Below are 25,821 nucleotides of genomic sequence, written 5' to 3' on the forward strand. Positions count from 1 at the left end.
AGTTTGGAATTCAAAGTACTTTCTTTTTTTTATATAATAAAGTCAGAGTAAAACATCTCCTAATGTACAAGCTGATTTAAACACATCCTGGGTTATTGTGTATCTACATGAAGTCTAATGAAGCTAAATATAAAGTTATGCATTTGGGTTGGGATAACATTGGGTAAATCCACGATGGAGAAAGTTTTTAATATACAGGTAGATTGTAAACATAAACAGCATATCTGTAGCTTTAAACGCATGCAAGATACTGTGAGAACAAGAGAGAAAGATAGAAAGCCTATACAAATCATTAGTACAGCTGAGTCTTGAATAAGCAGGGCAGTTTTGAACACCAGTCGCCCTGGAACTGATAAGGAGAGAAAGGAACAGTAGTTGTGGGAAAGACTAATTGAACATAATCTATTCTAAACCTTTTAAACGGGGAATTAAGGGAAGGTAGTGGAGGGTCAACAAGTGGAAGAGTTATTTTTTTGGATTGATGAGTATTTTATTCAACCTGTTATGTGGGTGCCTTCTTGGGTGGCAGAAAAAGCACAAAGACTGTGACTTTAAAGTTAGAGTTAGAGTTGCTTGATCGATGACTTTTCTTTAAAGAATGCGGTCTAAATATTTTTGTACCGTTCTATGTTATTGTTTTTCTTTTTTTTGTTTGTTGTTTTATTCTTAGTTATCGCTTTGCTTTTGTTTTGGATTATTCACATCTTTTATGTCAGTGCCAGGATTAGGAATTAGAATCACCGGCATTTGTCAACTCATTCAGGAATGCAGCACAGGCACATAATTTACAGTATTATCTATAGTTTTGAAAGCTTGGTGCGTGACGGCATTTTTGTTTTTATTGAGGCACAATGAAAAGAATCAACCCATGGCAACAAGTCAGACATCATCTTTCAGTGGTCTGCCCACTGATTAAACCAGGACAATCAGTGGATAGGCCATCTATATAGCTAACCATATTTATATACCTAACCATATTTAGACATAATGCTTGCCCTAGCCCACATAAATGATAGCGTCCGTCTGTACCAGCTCTGCCCATGTTGTCAAAACTACTGATAGAGGCAACTTTCTTTCTGCTTTATATGCCCAACTACATTACATCACAGGCCAATATAAAAAAGGGAATGGAAGGCTTGGTTTCTTCCTGAACTATAAAGAGCTTTGTGATTACTCTCAACATGCCCTTCAACCCAGTGGCGTCACAAGAGGGGTGCGGGAGGTGACACCATTGGAGGAGTGACACCAAAATGACCCAGTCATTTTGGTGTCACCCCCTCTAAAAACTCGGGCACTTGGTCATGGAATGAGAGCCCGACAATGTCGGGAGAGAGGAGGGGACCCGGCGGCATACCTCATCCTGCCAGGTGAACGTCCCCTCCTCTCTCTGCCGGCGTCCAACACCAAGATGGCCGTCGGCAGGCATCAATTAGATGACCACGCGACTTCACTGCGGGGTGTCACCCGATCTCCGCTCCGGGTGACACCCGCCCTCGGGACGCCCCTGTTTGAACCCCTTCAGTTCTCTTGCTGAATTTGAGCACAAATGTCCAAAGTAGAATTAAAGATGTATTTAAAATAAGGAGAAAAAAAATTGTAACCTCTATAATGCCCTTTTTTATGATAGATACCTTCCAAACTTGATAGTAAAGGTGAGTAAATGATTATATGTAGATGACTACCACGTTACTTAGGCCAGCTGACTTTGATCTAATGGGCGGGCTTCTTCCATTCAGTTGCTGTTGTTCTCCAGAGATAAGGCCAGCTCTGTGATTGTCTGCACTTTGCATGAACACACACAGCTGCATGATATGAGTTTGAATATAAGCAGCGATTATAAAAAGATCTTTCTCAGGTCCAGTCTTTAAAATGCTATCCCATTTTTATGGACACTATAAAATTGTGAAAGGTAAAGGGTGGAGGGGTAAATAAATGTATGTTCTTTCAATAACCTGTATCAGATATCTGCCTATAGATATAGACAAATATAGTGAATGTCTTTAAAATCTGTTTTCCATTAAACTGATTATCGAGTGCATCTACCGGATTCCACCATTTTTCATAAGTCATGCCGTTTTCTTTGTACAGTGTCTGTGCAGTGAAATCATACATTGCAATTAAACTCTTAAAAGAGATTTTCTATCATGTCAAGAATTGTTCACAGAACCATGGGCTTGGGATTAATCAATTGTTGTGCCGTATATCATGCAGTTGTCACAACTGAAACGCAGATTGGTCCACCACTTGTGAGTATGACACATTAAGCTTAAAATATGTAACAAAATAAGCTTACAATTCTTTAGTGCTCCAGTTACCAAACCCACACATATCCTGGAGTCATGTGTAAGTTTTCCACTCTGCCGCCTTCTCATTTAGCAGATTTTTTTTTAAGGCTCAACTGTATAAGTAGGATGTACCATTGTACCATTTAGGCTGAACCCTAAATCATGGTTGAATCTGAGGCATGGCAGCTACCCAATGCTCATTATCTCTTCTTTTGTCATTACAGACATCTCAACAACGAGCATGCATTGGATGACAGGAGCACGGCTCAATGTCGAGTTCAGATGCAAGTTGTACAGCAATTAGAGTTACAGGTAAAACACTGTCACCAATTTAACTGGCTTCATGTTTTCTAATTGAAATGTTCCTGTATGGCTTCCCCTATCTATTCAAAAGGCTTTCATCTGTATCTATCTATCTATCTATCTATCTATCTATCTATCTATCTATCTATCTGTCTGTCTGTCTGTCTATCTGTATCATTAGTAGATCTATCAAAGGATAGATGATTATGCATAAGCCTTTATTTTCATAAGGTAATCCTAAAATGTGCAATGTGCTTTAACCCAGAGTAACCAGGGAAGATGAGTCCTCATGTTACAATGTGAGGGCCATTGAGAACCGAAAAAGCCCTCTACTAGAATATGCATTGTTCTTTAAAACGGAAGGCATTTTACATGTGATGACTTCCATCACAAATCCCGAAAAAACATATATGTTGAAAGATGGTTGTTGTGGCCCAGGCTATGGACAAGTTCACCTGTGCCCAGGCTATGGACAATAAACTAACAGGCAGCTTTAAAACAAGCCATTCCTGGCCTATAGCTTTTTTAATGTGAAGTTTTTTCATTTTCAAAGATACTCAAATATCACAACAAAAACAAAAAAAATCGATTCTCAGTTAGTTTCGAACAGTTTAGAAACACCTGCTGTGTGTTTACATAAGAGGGCTGGCAGGCTCCAAGATTTGTTCTCATAGAAAAAAGCCACGATTTCAATGTCTGTGTTGTACATTTTTTTAATTAATTTCTTTACAATGCTTATAGATACAGAGCTGAATAAGTGCTTGTTTTAAAGTGCTTTTACTGCTCATTCAAAATATGTAAATTCTTTAGTGTGCATGATCTAGACACACGTTGCACTAAATGTGACCTATATATTTTTTATAGACACCCGATCATTAGCTATATGAACTTGTTGGACATTCAGTTCCAAAATGATGGGCATTAAAATTAGCCCCTTTTATGTGGGTATAAGAGCCTCCAGTCTTCTAAGAAGGCTTTCCACAAGATTATGAAATGTGTCTGTGGGCAGCGTGCCCATTCTTTCAAAAGAGCATTTTTGGACAAAAAGGCCTGGTGTTCCAGTGATGTTCAGTAGGGCTGAGGTCATGGCTCTATGTAGGCCACTCGAGTTCCTTGACACCAAATCTTTTTCTGACACAATCTTTTTCTAAGCCATTTATATTAATCAGCAATGACTTTGTTAGCTACAAGCTCATTCTGCTTGGGGAAAAAACACTTGTGACCAAATAATATTGAAATGAGAGAAAACAGTTTCTACAAATCAGTTATTAAGAAAGATTGTTCTTACCAAAAAATCTTATAGACAAAGGAACATCCAGCTCAAACTTTCCTGTTCCCCAAGACTATGTCAGCATTCTGTACTGCGCAAACACATTCGGTAAAGCAAAACTTCATGATTTGACTAGCAAAAAATATATATGATGGACACGATTGTTCCTACCTAAATTAATATTTGGACATTTGGTCTCAAGAGCACCTTGGCAAAGGTGACCGTTTAACCTGTTCCTTTTCGTGCACTTGTGCTAATTTTAAATTACAGTATGCATTCAGAAATGGCTGCTTTATATGCAAGGCAGCATTACGAAGATATATAGAGGGCCCTGAGCTAAATAGAGAAGATAATTACATTTGGAATTTTACAGAGTTTTAAAGTCATTTGCAGCTTCAAATAGTCACGAGAAATATCTGCAAAAACAGACTTTAAGTTTCTGTTGTTGCTCTCCCTCTGTAAAAAAGCATATATCTTTTTAATTACATAACATTTTAATTCCTCTCTCAATTCGTCTTGTGTCATTTTGGCTCCTGCATGAATTCCGCTGGCCCTTGATTTCAGCCTTCCCTCCCATTGTAGTCTTCATTAACCCGCTATGGCCTAATTTATTTCCTGGTATCGTAGTGTGAAGCGTAAATTATCGAGGCTTGCAGAAACAATTACAGGGGGGAAGTTGGTGATGTGGTCATATAAATGGGAACTAACCACACACCAAGTAATTATGCACTTTTATTAAGATTTACAGCTGATAGTTTAGAGTGGTAATAATACATCAAACATTGTTTTCTACAGCAAATTTTAGTACTTTCAGTAGTTTTTTTTATTATTGTTATAAATGGTCATTTCCAATTATTTTATGGTACGAAAAAAGGTCAATTTTATCAGAATACCAATTCAAGTGAGGGAATTTCTTTTATTTCTTTTTTACTTACAGCAGTGAGTGAATATATGTGTGTATATCTCATTTTACAGTGTGTTTAGAACACGCACAAACATATAGATTATGTTATATAGATATATGAATATAGTCGATTGACCGAGAAGCAGTTGAAATTATGACATATAAAGGACTCCAGACTGGTCTGAGCATCATCAACATTTTTGAGCAATGTGAGGTGTCAAAAATCTTGGCTAGAATAGCAATTTGTTGGTCAATGGCACAGAAATTAGTACAATTGTGGGGTGCAACAACCAGGGATACACAATGCGTTACCTTTATTGGTTATAACAGTGGATGACTATACAGTTGTAACTCTCCTTTCCATGGTAAATGGCTTCAATGTTTGCAATGGGTTTAGGAATCAGCGCTTGAGTATTGATCACTAGAAAACCACATTATGGTGGACCATAGGTGTACAATAATATTTATGGGATGAACTTGCATGCAGCCTCCATAAAAATAGATCATACTCTTAATGTTGGACACTTCAATAAAACAGTAATGTCTATGGGATCACTTTATAATTAGGACACTTATGGAATTGACTCCAAGATATGGAGCAGCGGTATTAGGGTCAGAGCTGGTCAAATGACACATGAGGCCGTACTTTATTCCATCCTAAAAACAACTGCTCGTTGGCCATGTTGGTCCGTGCTATTTAGGGATTCATAAAATTGTAAAAAAATAAAATTTGGGTGGTTGGAAGATATGCCTTTCAAGGTGTCAGTAGGATGCAATATGTTTTTGAAGCTTCCAGTGACCCTTGCTCACCAAGACAAGGCCAACCGGTCATAGTGGGTCATGTGTAATAACTAGTAGTAGTTAGCCACAACTAGACTTGCTCAAAAACGTTGAAGACATTTTGCTGCTAATGCAATCAGCTTGTTCAATTCTAATGAATATATCAGAGCCCAACATTATGTCTTTTATCCCTGAACCTAAACACAGTGCTCACCTATCAGAATATGACACGGCAAATCATGACAGCACTGGCATTCAGCAAGGATTTGAAGCCACAGCTTTTCGATAACTTGGATAAACCCACCTTGACAACATCCTCTGCATCATAATAAAAGCAGAGTGTGGGTTTCACAGTCAGTGACTTGTCTTTGGGCCATCTGCCTTTTCTCAGGGCTTAGCCATAAGAGACCCCAACCCATTTAAAATGTAAAACCATCAGGTGGAATATACTAATATACACTCAGAGAAGCAACATGAGTAAATCTGTCATGAAAGAAGTTGCTATTCTGAAATGCCTATTGACTGGCTATCATCCCGAACCATGAATTCCAGTATTCTTAGATTATTTTAAATGCTTCCTGTATTAGTAGTGCTTGTCGCCATTATTTTTCTTTGTAATAGTCATGGTTACAGTTGGTTAGAACTAGGAAGTCTGTATATTACCATTGGAGTTCTTGAGTGGTGTATGGAGTTAGCATGCCATTGAACTTGTTAGCATACATACAAAACTTAAATAATGGATTTGGGTAGATTGTAATCTACACAAGTGAGGGGAACCCTTACAAAAAACAGTGTGCTGCCCTGAATAGTACCCACCCTAGGGTTATCTGTAACATAATAACCCTATTGCTGTCACATACGTTTATTACAAAAAATATATATAATTTAAACATTTAATACAAGTGTGTGCATCCTTTTTAAAGCTATATCAGGCAGAGAGGGGCAATGAGAGTAAAGATATAAGTTGGCTAGAAAAGTCACTTTCCAGATGCCATTTTTCTAATATGGTTTCTGTAGGTAATGCTGTGAATTCATTTTTAATAAATAAATTCCCCACTGACTTCTGAAAATCCCCCATGGAGTTAACACCGAGCTTTCCCTTTAAATTCCGTTTTCATGTTGTCCTTTTACAAGTTGCTCTTTTTTTTTTTAAACCGCCAAAACATGAACTTTACATATCGCCTGTAGTGTCAGTACAACAGAATATCTGATTTGAGCAGGCATTGATATTATATAATTGAACAAGAGCGAGCGGAGACAGCGTGTCACAGGCATTAGGCTGAGAATTATAAGTCATTCTGTGCGCCTGATGTTCAGGCAGCTCTGCAGAAAGGAATACAAATAAAATGGTTGCTGCAGTGATTACATTCCCATATCTTGTTAAGGGCAGATACTAATAGGGTTTAAATTGAAGTTTCAGGTGATGTGGCACACTTGGCGTCATCCTCTTCCCCCAAGCAAGATTAATTATGTGAATTTTCTGGAAATTTAAGCATCAGGCATACGGGAGGGGTCAGTTGATGCAATTCTTTAATTTATTGTCACGTTGGCATTTGACTAGGGGGGTCTATTCACGAAGCTGCCGAAGGATCTAGCCGTAGCTTCGGCCGATCCTTCGGCTAGCTTCGGCCCCAGGACCCCTTCGGTTCAGTAGAAGCGAAGGGATGCTGTACGGGCTATTCACTATAGCCCGTACAGCTCCCGAACGTGGCCGAAAGGCAAAACATTTATTTATTTATTTTCTATTCTGACATCGCTCTGTGTCAGAATAAAGAAAACAAAAGAAACAGCAGTGATTCTCTCCTGGCCAGAGCGCCCGGGAGAGTTTTTGTTTTTTTACAGCAGCAGAGCCGATGGACAATAGGAAACTTTTGGGCGGAGCTAGCTCCACGCAATCGTTTTTCTTTTTCCTTTTTTAGTCCTGACTGATGGTTGTCACAACTTTAAAATGTATGTCTGGGCTAAAAGAAACCAAAATTCAGTACATTTCTGCAATACACACCAATTTCCTTTTGTTTTGTTTCTTTAAATTTGCTGCAGTACAGAAACATTTCTGTTGAACCAGCTAGAGATCCAGTGAGCTCCTAACTTTCTGTAGCAAGTCAAAGTAAACTCCTGAAGTTAAATCTTAAAAATGCATTTAAGTACCTTATCTATTAACAAAAATGTATCTTATTTGTACTGTATGATCGTCAAATCATCTATGAATTAGTGCTGACACTGTCCTTCCTTCTGGAGGGGGGCTACTTTTGTTCCCCATGGTCCCTGTGTGTGTTGTAAAGTAGCCACCGGTCCAAGCTTGCTCCCGTGATGGACTACAATCTCATGTGTAGTTTCCTAATTTATATTTAGATTGTAGTTCATCACGGGAGTGAGATTGGAGTGGTGGCTACTTTACAACACACACAGGGACCATGGGGAACAAAAGTAGCCCCCCTCCAGAAGGAAGGACAGTGTCAGCACCAATTCAGAGATGATTTGAGGATCTACATTACAAATAAGGTACATTTTTGGTAATAGTTATGGTACCTGAGTGCATTTTTAGGATTTTAGTATTTTGAGTTTAGTGTTGCATTAACAACACAGCTGCCTATGCTGCTCTGAAATCCCAAGCAGCTTTGTGAGCACTGCCAAGTTCTAGTATGCTGGACTGCAGTTCACCCACCATGTCATAGATATGAGGAAATGGGGGAAATATTTTGTTGTACAGCAGGGGAGAGCAGGGAAGCGTTAGAGCCTTTTGTTGTGTTATTATATTTGTCCCCCGAAGTGAGACAGGTGGTCATTGGGACAGGAATTGAAAGGTAATTTTTAAAGCAGAACACAACAAAGCCTGAGAGAAATTCCAACCAATGGCTTTCCAAAACAAAACAAAAAGTCTGAGTATGTTTTCTACCTCACCCATGATTTGGTAATAATCAATAACATCAATAAATGGGGGATTAATAAATGTCACATGACAAACAATCTTTAGAAAAAGTACAATGTTAAAGTAATATGTTTTTGGTATTTGTTTTTGATAAAACAGTGCAAGGAGCTAAACAATGACAGTAGAGTTCAGTGTTGGCTAAACTAATTCCATCAGGTTTAGGTGTAAGTTCCGATCTGTTGTCATGGACTACTGCACTTAGTTCTTTGCCCTTTGCAAATTCATGTGATAACCTTATGGCCAAATTCTGATAAGCTTCACGAGGGCCAAGGACCTACGTCACTATTTCAACGTTCCATCAAAGTTCCACAGAGAACATTGGATTGTATGAATGGCATGAATCAATAATATTGCCTTTTATTTTTCTAAAGCTTGCTATTTTCTGCTTTCATTTTTTCATAGCTTTCCAAAGACAAAGAACGCCTCCAAGCCATGATGACGCATTTACATGTGAAGTCAACAGAACCCAAAGCAAGTCCTCAACCTGTAAGTTCCACTTCTTTGCTTATTTTCTTGGTGGATTGGGAAGTGCCAGCTACTGTGACATCTAGTGAATGGAAATGGACATTGGAAGAAAAAGATTTTGTGTGGCCCTGAAACTTAAAGAGGCCCTGTCATAGGAAAGTATAGATATCAAATGTAGATATAGAATACTTACCAGTACTGTCTCTATTGCAGCCAGTCTCCGCCAGTAGAATCTTCAACATCTGACACATACGGATGCCACTGGCAGCTCTGTGTTGTTGGGCATTTTTAGGTGCATGGTCATCAATTGTGAGCCCTATTTTTCTCTAATGACCAGCTTTCTTCAACAGCTAATTGATGTATTATATAAACTTTAGGTATGGTTACTTTTTTATGTGGGTTGCCACTGCTGACTTTCTTTAAACAGGTCAGTTGCCTGGCTGTGTCTGGCTTTAGTACTTCCTGTGTCACTAGCCCATAACTTATAGGCAGCAAATGAAGTCACAACTAATCTGCATACTCCTTCCACTGACTCACATTGCACTGAAGTATCAGCCAGACACCATTTTCAGAAGATAGGAGTCAATGGCAGCCCCGATTTCCCCCTCACAACAAACACCTTTAGTTGTTCCCTCAGACACTTGAGCTTACTTATTAAGATGGAACTCAAGCCAAAACTATTTATTTTTGTTCTAGAATGAAGATTGGTTAAAACATCGGCCAGGTTGTTAATGCTATTTGTGGCCCCAGTGGGGTGATTTCTCTTTGCTTCCTATCCCAGGGACAGACAGTGAGGGGAAATCTCCGTTTTCAGACTTGTTTCCCCTTCTTTTCAGCTGGTGATCCTGTCAGTAACACAATTCCTTTCCAAAGGTGACAATGCTTAATATTTGCTGTATCTATGGAAGAGCAACATTGTCATCCTAAGCTGCTCTCCTCATTGGGACTACAGAACGCCTCCTCATCTCCAATACATAGACAGATGTTGCTTTGTAGTTCACAAAAGATAACTGGGGAAAAAAAACACAAGATATCCAAGTAGATCAACAGACATTTTTTTGTAGTTGCCGAGAATGTACATTTTTTTTGCCAAAAAAATAAAATAAATTGATATGAATAATGTTACCACCACCTTAAAAACGAATGCAGTCTCCACATTTCAGGACTGTTAAGCTGTAATATATCCCATTTTTGGGGTTTAGGTACCCTTTAAGGGGACTACTCTGTAACCATAGCAACCAATTAGGTACCAGTCCAGCTTTCTCATCCCCATCACAATTTTTGGTTGCTACGTACCTGCCATATACATTCTTACAGTTTGGCAATTATTGCAGCCCCGGCAAGAGAGTTTATAGCTATTATATCAAATTCAAGAATGAAATCGTCATTGGACTTTATGACTTGCCTCATTCTTCGGTTAAATTGGGGAGGAGGTGTTGCGCAAAAAAATTGTTTATCGAGTGTTCTGTATCAAAGTATGTGCTGTGGTTATATTGCTTGCAAATAAACACTTAAAAACTCATCTGTACAGCCAACTTTACCAGCGGTTATCTTAAGATTAGGCAACTTCTGTTTTATAGTTTAGTAATCCTTTTAGGCCCATTTCATTATTTTCTTCTTTTTTTTTTCTTCATTAAATAATATTTTTGTTGCCTGGGACCTCCCAGCAGATTTATTTTTAACTCCTCGATCGAATTCTGCCAGGCAGGTTAACATTATCTTCCCTCATTGCTCCACACAGTGCTTCTTTATTATGAGCAACGAGCATGCATATTTTTGACTGAAAAATTAATAGCCTTGGAATTCATACACAGCAGGTTTTCTTTGGAGAAAAGTCTAATATTTCCGCACAGCGCTTTTCTAACCATTTATTTAGAGTCCAAAGCAAACCTTTGACAGCTCAAACGTCGTTACAAGCAAACATAAAGCTCACTGGTATGTAAACCGACAATAGGCAGCCTGTGTGAGGTTTTGCTATTGTCACATGCACAGATTGTTTGGATTAGTGTATGTAAATTTACTGTTATGCCACCATTTGTGGAGTGAGGAAGAAAAAAAAAATACATTTGTATATGAAAAGTGTCTTCACTTGGAAGCAATCAACTTCAAACCCTTTGATGCAAATTTTTTCAACTTTTTTTTTTTCTTGAGTGTACCGTATTGTCTGGTTGCTGTCGACTCTTCTCAAAATGGTCTTTTGAGGTAGAAAAATAGAATATATTTTATAGACTCCATCTGATAAATTTCAATTATTAGAGTACTGAGAAAGCCATAAAAATATGTGTGAAGTAAAAAGGTATTTTGGGAAGAATGCATTAATCGTATCTTCTAGTGCTAGGAGAGAAAAAAACATTAAGCTTGAAATTGACTCCCAGCTAAGAACTGGTTTTAAGAAAATAAAATCTGTTTTGTTTTTTTGTGTATTGAAGAGTAGAGTATAGTAGGGTGTTATAGTGCTGCGGTATGGTGTTATGGGGTATGATAGGGTATTTAGATATTTGGTTGTGCTAGCTATGATAGAGTGTCTAGATATTGGGTTGTGACAGGTTGTGGTAGGCTGCTATAGTGTTTTTTTAGGAAATAGAAAAGTATCTAGATTTGGGCTTAGGTTGTAGCAGTGTATGGTGGAGGGCCTAGATATTGTGATGTGGTCAGCTATCTAGGTATTGGGTTGTGGTACAGTATGGTAGGGAGCATAGGTATTGGATTTTGGTAGGGGTATGGTAGCATATCTAGATATTGGGTTGTAGTAGGGTATAGTAAAGTGTCTAGGTATTGGGCTCTGGTAGGGTACTGTAGAGTGTCTAGCTTTTGGATCCTGGTAGGGTGTCTAGATAATAGGATGTGGTAACATATGGTGGGGTGTTAAGAGGTTGTTGTAGGGTGTCTAGATTTTAACTTGTGGTAGGTTATGGTAGAAGATCTAGATAACTGTCTGGGTTATGGTAGGGTAATGTAGTGTGTAAAAATTGTGTTGTGGTAAGGTAGAGTAGAGAGTGGGTTGTGGTGAGGTGCGGTAGGGCATTATGAGTGTGGTAAAATGTCTAGATATTGGGTTCTAGTACAGTATGGTAGTGTGCCTAAATATTGGACTTTGGTAGGAGTGTTTTGCCTGCACACCCTGCCTGCTTCTTCACACAAAAACCCAAGACTAAATATCGAACAATTATAGAATTTCCTTTGCAGATTAAACTTCAGCGTAGCATTTTAAAAGTGATAGCTCATCTCAATCCATAGCCTTGCTTTGGATTCATGTTGAGGGAGAGTTAGTTGATACTAGTGGTTTTCTGAGGAGCTGATTGGAAGAGGCATGTCACAACCTAACCTGCTACTAGTTGCACACAAGAAACAGTAATGTTCGACCATGACATACTTAAGCTCTCTAACAAAGTCCAGTCCCTTCATTTGCAATCCAATCCCCTATAATTTTCCCGCAATACAAACCAATTCTGATATTTGTATCATGAAAACCATTGTTGAGGAGCAACTTACAACTGATGCAGTTTGGCCAGGAACAAGAAAACTTTGTAGCATGACATCTTTCAAAACGATCCTTTTATTTTTTTTTATTGCCAGGCAACATTTTATGGTTTGGTATCATAGGAGGTTTAAGGTGTCCATCAAAAATCAAGTATGTGTTAATTAGAAAAGTTGTCAAAAATATTTTGTATACTGTATGGATAATTACTTTGAGTATTCCCAAACGTCACCCAGCTGTCATCCATGAAAAGGCAATATAATTTTTCTAATGGCTGAACAGTAATTAAGTTTTTCTTTTTTTGCAGACAGTGCATCGATTCAGACTTGACCTAAAACATTTAAAATAACATTTTCAAATCAAATGCTTGGTTAAATATTCCATCCTGTGTATTTCTGTTCGCTCTGGGGGAAAAGTAATTAAGTTTATTTAAGGAAAAAACACAAAATATATATGATAAATAGAAATATGTTCAGGCAATTAAATGTAACATAAAGCTGTGTTACAAAGTAGGCCTATGATATAAAATGGTTGAATTATACTATGTTTAGACTTTTACTCCAATATTTGCGTGCTTGACGAAATGGTTATAGCTGAAAACATAATTGCACGCTTCCATTTATTTCTAGTAACATTAAATAAACAGTTAATCACTTTATTTTTGGGAATTATGGAACATGCATCTCAAGATGGAAACATAAGGAGGAATGTTTGCTTGGCTTATGATAAAATTCGTAGATAGTTGCCTCTGCGAGGTTTTGGATTAAGCATAGTCGAGTACTGTTTCGGTAATGGACCTCTTATGGTGTCAGTTATATTTAAGTAATTTAGTTCAAATGTATACAGAATACTACATTCTTTACATGCCTGAGGGTATGTACACACTTGTGTTGTTCGTGTGCTTTCAGAGTGGCGCACTTTTCATAATCTCTACCCTATCATGTAGTCATATATACAACTCTAGTATTGCAACTTCTGTTATCTCAGTTTGGCTTTTACTTTCTGTAATAGGATAAAGGGAGTTCAGAAAGTGAGAGCCCCTTCAAAGCTTGCACTAAAGCCTGGCCTGTAAAAAAGCTGTACTCATTGGCTGAGTAAAAAAAGGCAGAGCTGGGAACTCCAGGATATTAATCTTAATTAATTAATATTAAGCGCTGCACAAACTATTGGCGCTATATAAATCCTGTATAATAATAATCTGCCTGGAGGTATCAGCAGTTCTGACTATTTGTTAGACCTTTACCTTTGTAAGTTGAGCTGAGTCTCATGGTCCAGAATATGTGGAAGAAACAGAATTATCATTATCAGTTAGCTTTGTTTGCAGAACTCCCAACTGTCTTGTTCAATGGAAATCATGGTTGCTTGGCTTAAGGTAGATAGGTTTTATACTAATATGATCAAACTGGGCCGTGTTTTGGCAGGTCGGGGCCAGGAGTAAAGTACACCTTTCATGAGACAAACATGTAAGCTCAATTTATGACCTGCCATTGATGACCTCCTTCGATGTATGAGAGTCAACTGGCTATGCCTGGATTCAATACTTTCTGAGTTAAAGACCAAGGACAAGGATGCAGAGAAAGAGTGTTAGAAATGGTTCTTTGAATGATGTTTTTTTATTTAAAGAATTGAAATATGGTGCTACGGATGAAAAAGTAATTTGTGAAGGCTATGAAGCTGAATTAAACAAAAGTAGGGCTGGTAAGGGGGTCATGTAAGGAAATTTGTCCTTTGGCTACCAATTGTCAAGTAACTGAGGCCAAGCACTGTTGCAAAGACTGAACACAGTATGGTTATTGTATAAAAAAAATTTTAACAGTGTTATATAAGTCATCAATCCATATAAGCTATCACAAAACAAATGCACCCATAGTAAGCTAAAGCCATGACTGTCAGAAAAATTAAAAAAAGCTAAACCATAAATTGATTGCTACCCAAATCTCTCCAATGATCAAACTGGTTCCTTGGTTTGGTGCACATGTATCAGGAGCTTCTCTGTAATGGATCGATATTACTGAGTAGTCTGAGTCTGTAGGCCAGAAGCAGCCAGTCTCCAAGCTAGCCAATGACTAAGACTATACGAAGCTAGTAGAAATTTGCAGCGTTGAAATTGGTAAATTAAAACACAGGAACTCTTTAATAGAAGCTTTCACTGTGGCCGGATTTGACAGCAGAAAATTTCCTTTAAAATGCTTATTTCCCGGCTTATCACTCCTTATAGCAGACTCCAATCTTCATTGATTAAAGCCCAGAATTTCAGTGCAATTAAATCATCAATCCCTACCCTAAGTAGACTGGCGCGTCTAATAGCAAATCTTTGTGCCCTGGAGCATACAGTACCATACCAGGAAGGCAAATTTTGTAGATAGGGCCGCATGTTCCGCTGTTACTCCTTGCGGAAAGGGTTAAGTCCTGACTTTAAGTCAAGATATAAACACATCCTCTTGGTCTCTGGCTACTATTCCAGTGTAATACATTTAGAAAAAAACAAAACGATACAATTATGTGTACTAAGCAGGACAGTTAATGGAAATCCATTTTGATTAGGGGTTTACATCACTGCCTGTTTATGAAAATTACTGATGACTCATTCATCATTAAATAAAAAAAAAAAAATTCGAGGCAGCAAGAAAAAAATGGAGAATTTAACATATTTTTCTTGTTGTTCCTCAAATAGAAAGGGGGGACTAAATATGGGGGATATACCAAAGAAGGTGCTAACAGGATCAGGTGCCCCTCTAATAGTTAAAGTATATGTCTAGATAATAAAAAACAAAACCATATTCAGTACATCTCTCCACTACATCCCCATGTATTTTCCCAAATGCTGCAAGCACAGAGAGCTACTTGTTGATCTGCCTTTGCTGCACTGAAAACCCAAGCATCATTATCAGCCTTGCCTGGTGGACTTCAAAACTTCACCTATCCCCACCCTTGCTCTGTCCAACTCCACATGTATATATTGATTTCTTTCCCAGCGAAACAATGGTGCTTCCTTGACTTTCAAAAGCCTGCCAACACACTGTGTATAGGTGTTGCTTTTGGAAGATGTAGTTCTGGGGGGATGCCTGCATCAGTAAAAACAGCAGTTACCCCTACATGAATTTTACAAGCCTAGCGCTAATGTTTCTAGTTACAAGAAGACGGTAAAAACAAAATATTTGCTGAGACATACCAGCACAACCCAGACAATGTGGGGCTGTTTTATTTAGGGGATAGGTCCTCTTTACAGGATATTCTTGGATGATTCATTGTCTTGTAAGTGAGCAATGATTGAGTACACTAAGCCTATCTGTCCTAAAGAAAGGATGAATGTGGGGAAGGGGAGGTAGAAAATAAAACACTTCAATAGCAATTGACAAGGTCAGCATTTCATCAAACTGTCTTTTAAGCCTACAAATAGATGTGGACGATGAAATACCCGGCGCTTGCAGCCCCTTTTTTTTTTTTTGTTCTCTCTTTCCTCACAGATTGCAGTCATGTTTAATTTGGAAACTGGGCTCCTTTGGCAAATTAGCAATTAGAACAATTTTGTGGGAATATGTATATGTGTCATTAGTTTTCCTGCACATTAATAGCAGGAGCAGGGGTCAGGCAGACATTTTTCCACTCCGCTGCTGCTCCACTGTTGAGATTTGGCACTTTGTTTTGGAACAGGCTCAGCTGCAGCAAGCCCCAGTCTTTTCCTCTAGGAACCGTCTTTTAATTAGTTTACCTCATAGCTATTATTACAAATATTGCTGCCTCCCATCTTAAACATCAGATTACTGTTTCAGCAAAATATTTCGGCTACACCCTGCCACTCGCTGACGTTCGGGGTCATTCGTATGTGCTGCTTAATCAACAGATCCCCTACATAAGCATCTCTAAATTAGAGTCTGTACAATACAATTTCATCTGGTAATTAGCCAAAATTGGCTGCTTTCTTCTGATAGTGGTGAGTCTGGTGACCCAGCAGTGGGCGTAAATTTCTGTCATTTGTCAAGGCTGTTTAGGTAGCCTTTTGTTTAGGCCCCTTAACACCTGTGTACCTTTTTTTTTCTTCTTAAAGAAGTGTTTGTATTGAAAAAATATGTAGGTTGCCACTGCAGACCTCTCTTTTACATAATGCTTGTTAAGATAATTCAAAGGCTTTAATACTTTCTGAGTCACTAAGGTGGAAAAATCACTGTATCTTAGCTTCATGCTTGTTCTGGGTCAATGAAGAAAATATTGAGGCCAGAGATAGGTAACTGGTTAGCAGTATATCTGTCAGTATATATTCCCAATGATTTGCTGTTTAGAGAGAGAGGGAAGAAGGGTAAATAGCTGCATTTATGAAGGGAAAGTAATCAGAGGGGCCTTCCCAAATCTGGGGAGCCCCCGGAACCTCCCCTCCTGTCATGGCCATATCCTTGGGGCTTTGATAGGTAAAGTTGATAAAGTTCTAACACTTCCAGGTAATTCTAGACCTTGCTGCTAAGCACTGCCCCTACACATTCTTATTGCTCCATCACTACGATGGGCAGCCTTACTGGCTAGTAGGGATGTGCAGGAGGTAGGAAGGGACGGTCAAGCCTTGGCACTCTTGGGAAATACCAAAGCTTTGCCTGTTGCCTGGGATTCAGCCTTAACTGGAAGGTTTGGAAGCCTGATGCAGGTGCGTGCATCTGTAATTCATACCTGCAGTAGTTTGCCCCTTTTGCTCTGTGACAGTTTCTTTAGGGTTCTCTACTTTCCTTTGAGATATCCCATTTCCTTTGTCCCCCTGTCCCCCCCTCCCCACAAGGCATTGCTCAGCAGACTTGTGAAGAATCTTAAGTTTGATCGATCTTTGGTAGGAAAAGTCATACCATGAACAGATTTTTTTTTCTAGAACAAAAAGATTGTTCATTTGATAAAACTCACACATATTGTGACAAACAACCAGTGAGACATCAGCAATCATTTTGTAACCTGCCCTGAAGAAAATTACATCTGGAATCTGATTTGGTGCTGTGGGCAACCAGCATCATCTTTTACTTAAAGCATAGGTGGAAGTTCAGCAGCTCCATCTTCTTCTAGGCCTGCAGGGATAAATAGGTAACATACTGTAGTACCCCCAAACCTGCAGCATTAGTCTGATACCATTCTCGTACTATTGCTGTGTGTGAAAACAATAACATGTGGAAGCCTTTAGTTCAGATAAGGGTTAGTGGTGCTTGTACAGCGTAATGATGTAATTGCGCTGTTCCCACAACTAGGTTACTTCCTCTAGGAACTGGCTGTCTCTCTTCTGTTTCTGGCTGAGATGCTGGAATTTGTCTTATCCCAAAAAATTGCTGTACGACAGGCACACTTTAATTCTCTCGTACTCATTAGTGTATCCCAAAAACGATAATGTAATACTTTACAGCTTACCAGTACTTAGATGTGGTGGTTATTTTCATTTTATTTTTTCAGATGAAGAACATTTTTAGCTAGTATAGAAATACCTGTTGATCTTGCCACAAATGCAGTATGCTTGCCACTTCCAGTAAACCGAAAAGTCAGCATAAACAATGTTATCTCTCCTTTGTAAACTACTAGTCCAGTCAATCCACTATGTAATGGAAATGAACAAAGGCAGACGTGTTTAAAGTCCAGCCTATTTGACAACTGTGGCTGCTGCTATAGATACCATGGAGATGTGCGTGTAGAGACAAATGGACTAGAGTGTGTTATTTGCAGCATTACCAGGTAAAAATAAAGGGAGAAAGCCAGAAGAATAAAAACTAATGCAGTCACTACATCTAAGGACTGGTAAGCTGCAATATAAAACATTTTGGGGGTTTAGATACACGGTAATTCAGTACACAGGCTGATTTGACCATCTTACACTTTTCCATCTCAACTGTCATGCCCCTTATGGTACCACATGTCATCATCCATAGTGATGGTCATATTTGATAGATGGATGTGTCCTGAGGCTTGGAACAGTTGCTGTAAGTGGATGTATCACTTGTAAGGCCCGGTGCAGACCTGAGTGATCCAGGATCGCGCGGTCCTGCACAATGCTGACAGTGATTGCCGCGCGGCCCCATTGATTTCAATGAGGTGACATCTGCGCAGCAATCGCATAAAAAAGGTACATGTACCTTTTTTGCGATACACGATACGCGGCTGTTTTAGTGTTCGGATCGTGTTTGGATGCACGGGCTGAATCGCAGTGGGAAACCGTGGGATCCGTCTGGTTTGACTGGGGTTCCATTAGAAAATAATGGCACCCACCGCGCGACCGTCTGTGCTGGGCGACTCCATAACGTGCACGATTGCCGTGCGGTCAGTAGTCGCCTAGGTGTGCACCGGCCGTTAATGCTAAAGGTGCATGTAGAACTGTTTTGGTACCCATTCGCTCTCCAAATGGATATCTGTTGACCGTACACAGTCTTATTATCCAGAGAAAAGTGACCTTTCTTTCCAGATAATCACTTGTGTTTGACCATTTTTAACAACGGTACAAAATTATATAAGCTTCAGTCTATAACACCGGGTGAAATGTGTGAGACCCAGATGAAAATTGTACCAAGGGCACGTGCATTTTTTTTCCAGCCGGTTTAAAAAAAAATGAACATCTGTATCCCATTTAATAAGGAGTAACATAGACATTTCTATAATAAACTGTTAAAAGGCTTCATTACTTGCCTGTTCACTGGGGATTATCATTAAATCACAGCTCGAATGATACAGGGAACCGCTTGGTAATTTGAGTGGAGTTATATTGATAAACTTAAAAGGTCAGAGTATAGGATGCAGTTGCCGTTCAAAGTTTGTTCGGGATAAAAATTCCCTTTAAAGCAGTTTATTTTATTTAAAGATTTTGGGAAAAATTAGCTCAGATCTCCATTTAAGAAAATAAAATAAAATACTCTTCTTTGATTTAAGATTGCTGACCCCCATCTCCTTCACTCTGATTGATCTATGCCCTTTACAAGATGGATTTTAAAATAACTCTCTGATAAGGTCCTCTTCTTTGGAATCAATTAATGAAACACCGAGGTTTTCTTGATTAATACCATATACTGTACCTTTTCATAACATGACTTCATATTTTTTGGCACCGGCTTGCACAATTCCTCAGTTAAGGCTGGCAAATTATATTTAATGGCAATAATACAGTTATGCAGGTTTTTTTTTTTTTTAATGCAGAAATACTTCACGTATAACTAATTTATTGTTTTAAAGAAATAAAAGCTTGACATTGTAATAAGACTGACTGATTGCAGACTGTAACATGGTCCCGTATGTAGCAATTGATTTATATATTCTGGATAAATCTCAAGAAAATAACAGCAAAAAAAAATGAACTTTGTGTTCTGTTTAATGTAAAGCGCACCTACGAATGTGCTTTGTGCCAGTTCACGATCATATCTGGGTTTTAAGTTCTGGAGACGCTATCCATTTATGAAAGCCGTGTTTAACCTGTTCACATTAAAGCTAAACATCGGGTTGACGTTATATTAAATCAACAAATGAAAGTGTATATTTAAATTGCATGTGGGGTGAGAAGCATTGTATGCATATGGTTTACACAGTGGCAGTTTGTTTAAAGTCTGCCCCAAATCTAACATAACAGAGTCATGTTTTAAATTTCACGGTGTCACAGTGATCTATGAGTGGGTTGTAATTAGCTTTACCATTTCAACGTCTCTGGTTGCTTACGAAAAAGAAAAAAGAATTTGAATGTTTGGGTTTGAAGTGTAGCACAGTGTTGTACCATGCCATAGATAGCAGTAAAGTGAAAACATAGGCAGTGTCTTCTTGTTGACTAACTCTGATATTCTAATCCAGGGTGTCATGAATATGAACAGAACTCAAGTGTTCTCAAAAGCTTGCACTAAAAAGTATTACATTGGCAAACTAAAAGGTAATGTCTGTCAGGTCTATACCCAAAAGGGTGAAGGGTTTGAGAAGGCAGGAGAAGTGAACAATCTAGGACAACATAGCTGTTTTGGAAAAGTTTTCCAATTCAACTCACTTTCCAGTTCAGCTATGTTGTCCTAGATTGATCACTTCTCAGGCCTTCTCCATACACTTCACACTTTTGTGAATAGACCTGTAAATCTTCACTTGACTAGAATTATAAGGATTGGTTTACTAAAGGAGTAGAGCATGTTCACCTACAGCATTTTCACTTTGAAAGGGAATCTTCACTTGCCTTAGTGAATGTGGTGAAAATTCACCGTGCAAAAAAAAAAAAGGAGGTTGACTAATGTGCAAGTAAATTTAATAACACAGGATTTGCTTGCACGTGATTGGATGATAGTCAGCAGAGCTTCATCCAATTTACTAAGCTAAGTGAAAATTCACTCTGCAAAGTGAGCATGCTCCCTTAGTATATCAGTCACATACAGGGTTATTCACAAAAGGGTGAAAAGTTTGGAGAAGGCAGGAGAAGTGAACAATCTAGGACAACATAGCTGAACCAGAATGTGAGCTGAATTGCATAACTTTTCCAAATCAGCTATTTTGGCCTAGATTGTTCCCTTCTCCAAACTCTTCACCCTTTTGTGAATAGCCCTAAAAGTGTACATGAGGGCTAAGTAAAGAAAAACAACATATGTATTACATCTCTACAATACATGCACATTTCCACATGTTTTATCCATTTAAGACCCTGCAATTAATTAATGATATGCCAAAAAACACTCAACTCCTGGTTTCCTGTTGTACACCGACAAACCACAGGATTGTGGGGGGGCTGATAATACAAGACATGGTGTCAACTATAAGATCCCTCCCCACTCTCCAGATCTCTGTAACATAGCGAGTAATTGTTCTGTAGACCAAGATAAGAACCGAGAGGGCCAATTAGGCTCCTTGAGATATCAAAAGAAAAAACCCCCATACTTGAATCCCACATCACGTGACAACCATTGCAAATAATACAATTAGAATAGGCAATACTCAGAATGATGACATTTTTGTTCTTGCAGTGTATTTATTGAATAATTTAGATTTGTAAGCTGTCAGGAGCGGGACCCTCCTAAACCTCTTGTATTGATCTGTATTGTAACTCTCTGTCTGCCTTTATTTTTTTTAAAGAGTTTTGTAAACTGTTGACACTGTAAAAAAAAACCTGTGTAATAATAATAATATTTAGTAATGTTATAATATTTATATAATAATATATTTTCTGGAATTATAAGAAGGGGTGTTGTACGCAAACATGGAGTAAACTGATTAAAACAATTGCCACATAACAGAACAATTTGCAGATATTAAAGAATAAACAATTATTATTTTTTTGTTTACAGCTGAACCTGGTATCCAGTGCCACCCTATCGAAGACTGCATCAGAACCATCCCCTCAAAGTTTACCTCATACTCCCACCACCCCAACCACACCACTCACTCCTCTAACCCAGGGACCTTCTGTTATTACAACCACCAGCATCCACAATGTGGGACCCATGCGGAGGCGGTACTCTGACAAATACAACATTCCCATCTCTTCTGGTAAGTAGGGTTGGACAGATTATTTAGAAAACACTAGGGAGTCATGCAGTAAGAGCCCACTGACAAAACAGAAGAGGCTTAAAAAAAATTAGGTTGCAGTAGGAATTAATGCTCAAACTGGATAGCTGGAATTTTCTCAGGTGTACTGCAGACAACCAAAGTCTATACATTGCACACACAGTACAGTATGTTCTTCTAGTCTTGGAGTAGTGGCCTGAGTTGCCTAACTTTCATAATTATTAAACTTCCTCTTTGGTATTTTCTTCCCTCTTTGATTGCAGACATTGCACAGAACCAAGAGTTTTACAAAAATGCAGAAGTCAGGCCACCTTTCACATACGCATCGTTAATTAGGCAGGTAAGTGTGCACATTTCATTTGCTTGTTGGTTTTACAAAGTCTGTAAAGAAGAATTCCACCAAGAGGAAATTATATTACTTTGGGATGCAGAGAGGGGCCGGGAACATGTACTCACCAAATGGATCAACTTGCATTCTTCCTTACACTAGGCCTGGTTATAGGTACAGCTGCAACCCCTGTTCTTCCTATAGTAATAGATGGTATTGAATAGCTAAATGTCAAAATACTGGCCTTGTTTGTTCATTTGTTCATAATCGCTTTAAAGACCAAAAAGTGTCAGAAATTACTTTTTGAACTAGCGGTTTAAGAGGAGGGACCGGGGTACAGTTATACAAGTAAGAGATCGGGTTGGAGGTGGTAAAGGAGAAATAGAGAAACAAAAGTGGGTTTGGGGAGGTTAAGAAGCGAAGTGGGCAGGATTGGAGGGTGAGGAAAGGTTGGGAGTCAGACTTTTGAGTTTCTTTGGGTAAGATTTTGCAGACAATAGTGTGTTATTCAGGGATCTGAAATGTTCCTGAATTGGTTGAATTGTATTGGAATCCCTGTTGATGTCAAAGACAATTTCATAAGTAGTCCTTGTTTTTTTTGGATAACTTTAAAACATCCTAATCTTTTATACAAACCAGACCAGACCGTCTCTTTTATAGGATTGGGCAAAATATCTAAAGTCCATCGATATGATAGGAAAACGTGGGATAACTGGGGCATGGAGCACAAGTGACATCACTTGTTACTAGTGATTTGATTGGCTAAATATGTACAGTGGCAGTTTGTGAATGGATGACAGATCCATTGCATTTCTGAATAAAATTAGGTTGCACATTTTTGTCAGTTAAGTTTAATACTTAGTAATTTCTCAGGTACGATATTAAAAAGAAAGTCGCACCCACTGACAAAAGCGTTCGCAAAATAACATTATTTTATGAGTTCAGAACCATTTTTTTTTTTTGGCCAAAGAGTTTTGATAACAGCAATATCTAACATAATTGCTTTTGATTAAGTATTACAATACGATGTGATTATTAGAAAATTCATTTCACACAACAGTGAAAATGAGGCTGTTTAAAGATGGCAAGTCAATTATCACAAACTAGCGTAATCTCTGATCCCTAGAATTAATCTGAGCTCTAAATAATTACTGAGCTGTAATCAGCCGCTGAAATGTTTTGCATTTTTCTTTGATCCCGCTTTGTGAATGACTGATAAATTAATATTTCTACCAGGAAACAGAAATAAAAACTCAAAACAATTAGATAATTCCATTTTGAATGTTGTCATTGAACTGTTAAATAGAGGTATTAATCTCAGATCGTCTTGTGAAGTCTGGTTTATTTATTTTGCACCAAATGATGCATTGGCGGTGCCTGCAGATGCGCATTTACAGTTCGTAAAAAAATAATTACGCTTTAGGATCTGGGATTGTGCTTTTAAATTTTATTCACCGTTTGTTGCATTATCCTCAAATTATACACAACTCTATTTTAATATACATTTTCTTTGATTTCCATGTCATAGATGAGTGTGTGGGGATATTCCAATTTAATCTACACCTGTTTATACTGCTTTTGAAGCAGGCCTTTGCTACAGTATTAGTTAAGTTATTGCTCTACTAAGTAATTGAACTAGATGCAAATTTGCAGGTGTATCTGGTCCATACCATTCTTGGCGAAAGGGGGATGGATGTCGTTCCTTGATCTTTAATTTACCTTGATCATGCTGGGAGTTATGTGTTTACTACATTGGCAAACTCCATTTAAAAGGGAACTTTAATTTAAAAAAAAACTTAAGCAATTTGATTGCAGGGTAAACATTTTTAATTTTAATCTAATATCTTAATCTTAATATGTAATTGCTTTGGCGATAATTTCCCATTTTCAAGTGTCAAAAGATCTTCCTCTTAGTTAGTAGGGAAATTTTCTGACACAGGCTTCAGTAGAGGAAGACCATACTGAACAATGTATATTTCCTAATCCCATTGCACCTAAAATTCCTGATTGTAATTTTCCAGGTAGGTGCTCTTTAATTAAACCCCTCGGGTACTGATGTGGTCCAAAAATGACATGGCTCAATTCAATTCAGGTATACAGTAGGGCTGAGGTCAGGGCTCTGTGCAGGTCACTCGAGTTTCTCCACACTAAGCTCATGAAACCATATCCTAATGAATCTGGCTTTATGTTGAATGTTACAGTTGGTGTTCTGGTTGTGTAAAGTGGCGCCATCGGTCCTTTTACCAATGCACATTTCCTGTCATTAATAAACATAAAAGTGTTCATGCTCAATAAAGGTTTTGAAGACTGTATTTCAGAACTTTTTGAAAGAAGCAATCCTGTATTTGCACTTTAATTCAACAGTTCACAGATGAGTAGTACTAAGCTGAAAAATCAATGTACTCAATGATACTCAAAACTCCTGTATAGGTAAAAATGTTAAAACTGGAATATCCTTCTTATTATAACGTGTCATTATTGTTCACGTAGGGAATTCTTGAATCCCCTGAAAAGCAACTAACACTAAATGAAATCTACAATTGGTTCACACGAATGTTTGCCTACTTCCGGCGCAATGCAGCAACGTGGAAGGTACAACTTATTTATTGTTTTTATAACAAATATAATATAAATGTAAAACCATAGACAGATGTTTGATATAGTTAGAAGATCTAGGCTCCATTTGTAGCTGATATTTAAAGCTTTTCTAAAACCAAAACTTTTTTTTTAGCATAGAGAAGAAAAGGGTTAAAACCCCTGACAAGTTATCTATTTTTATTCCTGTTAGAAAGATTCACCCTATTTGGCCTAGTGACCACTGTCATCAGAACTGAAAGTAATAGGAAAATCACAAAGTTTGAGTTATCACTAGACATGTGCACAACAAAAATATTGGTTTCCAGATGAAACAAATGAAAACGAAAAACGATGTCATTCCTTTCATCAAAGGAAACAAATTTTTTTGCCTCCGAATCCGAAACCACACACTGAAACCGTATTCGAGCGCCGCCATCTTGTTGTATACCAAGATCTGCTCCAAAATGGTGGCCCACATGCGCAGAACGCGCCAGTGGTCGCCCTGGCCTACGCTCGTTCCACGTGTGATGGCACAGTCATGTGACGTCATACACTCCGCCTCCAAGATGGCGGCGGGCATGTCCTGAAAACTAATTTATGTATGCCTGAATATCATTTTAGTATATTCGGGCATATATTAAATTTGTAATTTCGGACGAACCGCCGCATCAAATGATTTTCGTTGATTTGCAGGTTTGTCCGAATCCGAATGCACATGTCTAGTTATCACTAGAACAGAAGTAGAGGGAAAATCTTCCAGTGGGGACACTTGTTCCGGTGTCATCCATCTAAGAAGTGACTTTCCTCACTTTAGTGAGATTTCTACTTACCTCCTGTTGTGTCTGTGGGACAGGAAGGGAATTAATATCTCCCCAATGGGACACAGATAACAAGAAATCTAATGACGGGGGTCCTAACATTTCCATAGTCTACGCTAAACTATAAAAATGGGCTGTACATACACTTTAAATCATTCATGTTTATTAATTGGCTAACTAAAAAGTAGTGGTGTCAGCAGACGTCTTTCTGAG

The 25,821-nt window shown here is 38.3% G+C and overlaps 1 protein-coding gene across 1 annotated transcript in view; it reads left to right on the top strand.

The window, feature by feature from the left end:
- FOXP1 (forkhead box P1) overlaps positions 1 to 25,821 on the top strand; it is a 414,947-nt gene that overhangs the window by 374,995 nt on the left and 14,131 nt on the right. Inside the window, exons 12-16 of the mRNA XM_018563026.1 lie at positions 2,510 to 2,597; positions 8,874 to 8,957; positions 21,666 to 21,867; positions 22,149 to 22,225; positions 24,704 to 24,805. Coding sequence (XP_018418528.1) covers positions 2,510 to 2,597; positions 8,874 to 8,957; positions 21,666 to 21,867; positions 22,149 to 22,225; positions 24,704 to 24,805 — 553 coding nt within the window. The remainder of the gene's footprint in view (positions 1 to 2,509; positions 2,598 to 8,873; positions 8,958 to 21,665; positions 21,868 to 22,148; positions 22,226 to 24,703; positions 24,806 to 25,821) is intronic.

Source organism: Nanorana parkeri, unplaced genomic scaffold (assembly GCF_000935625.1).
Source record: "Nanorana parkeri isolate BGI_ZX_2015 unplaced genomic scaffold, ASM93562v1 scaffold624, whole genome shotgun sequence".
In the NCBI taxonomy this organism is placed as follows: Eukaryota; Metazoa; Chordata; class Amphibia; order Anura; family Dicroglossidae; genus Nanorana; species Nanorana parkeri.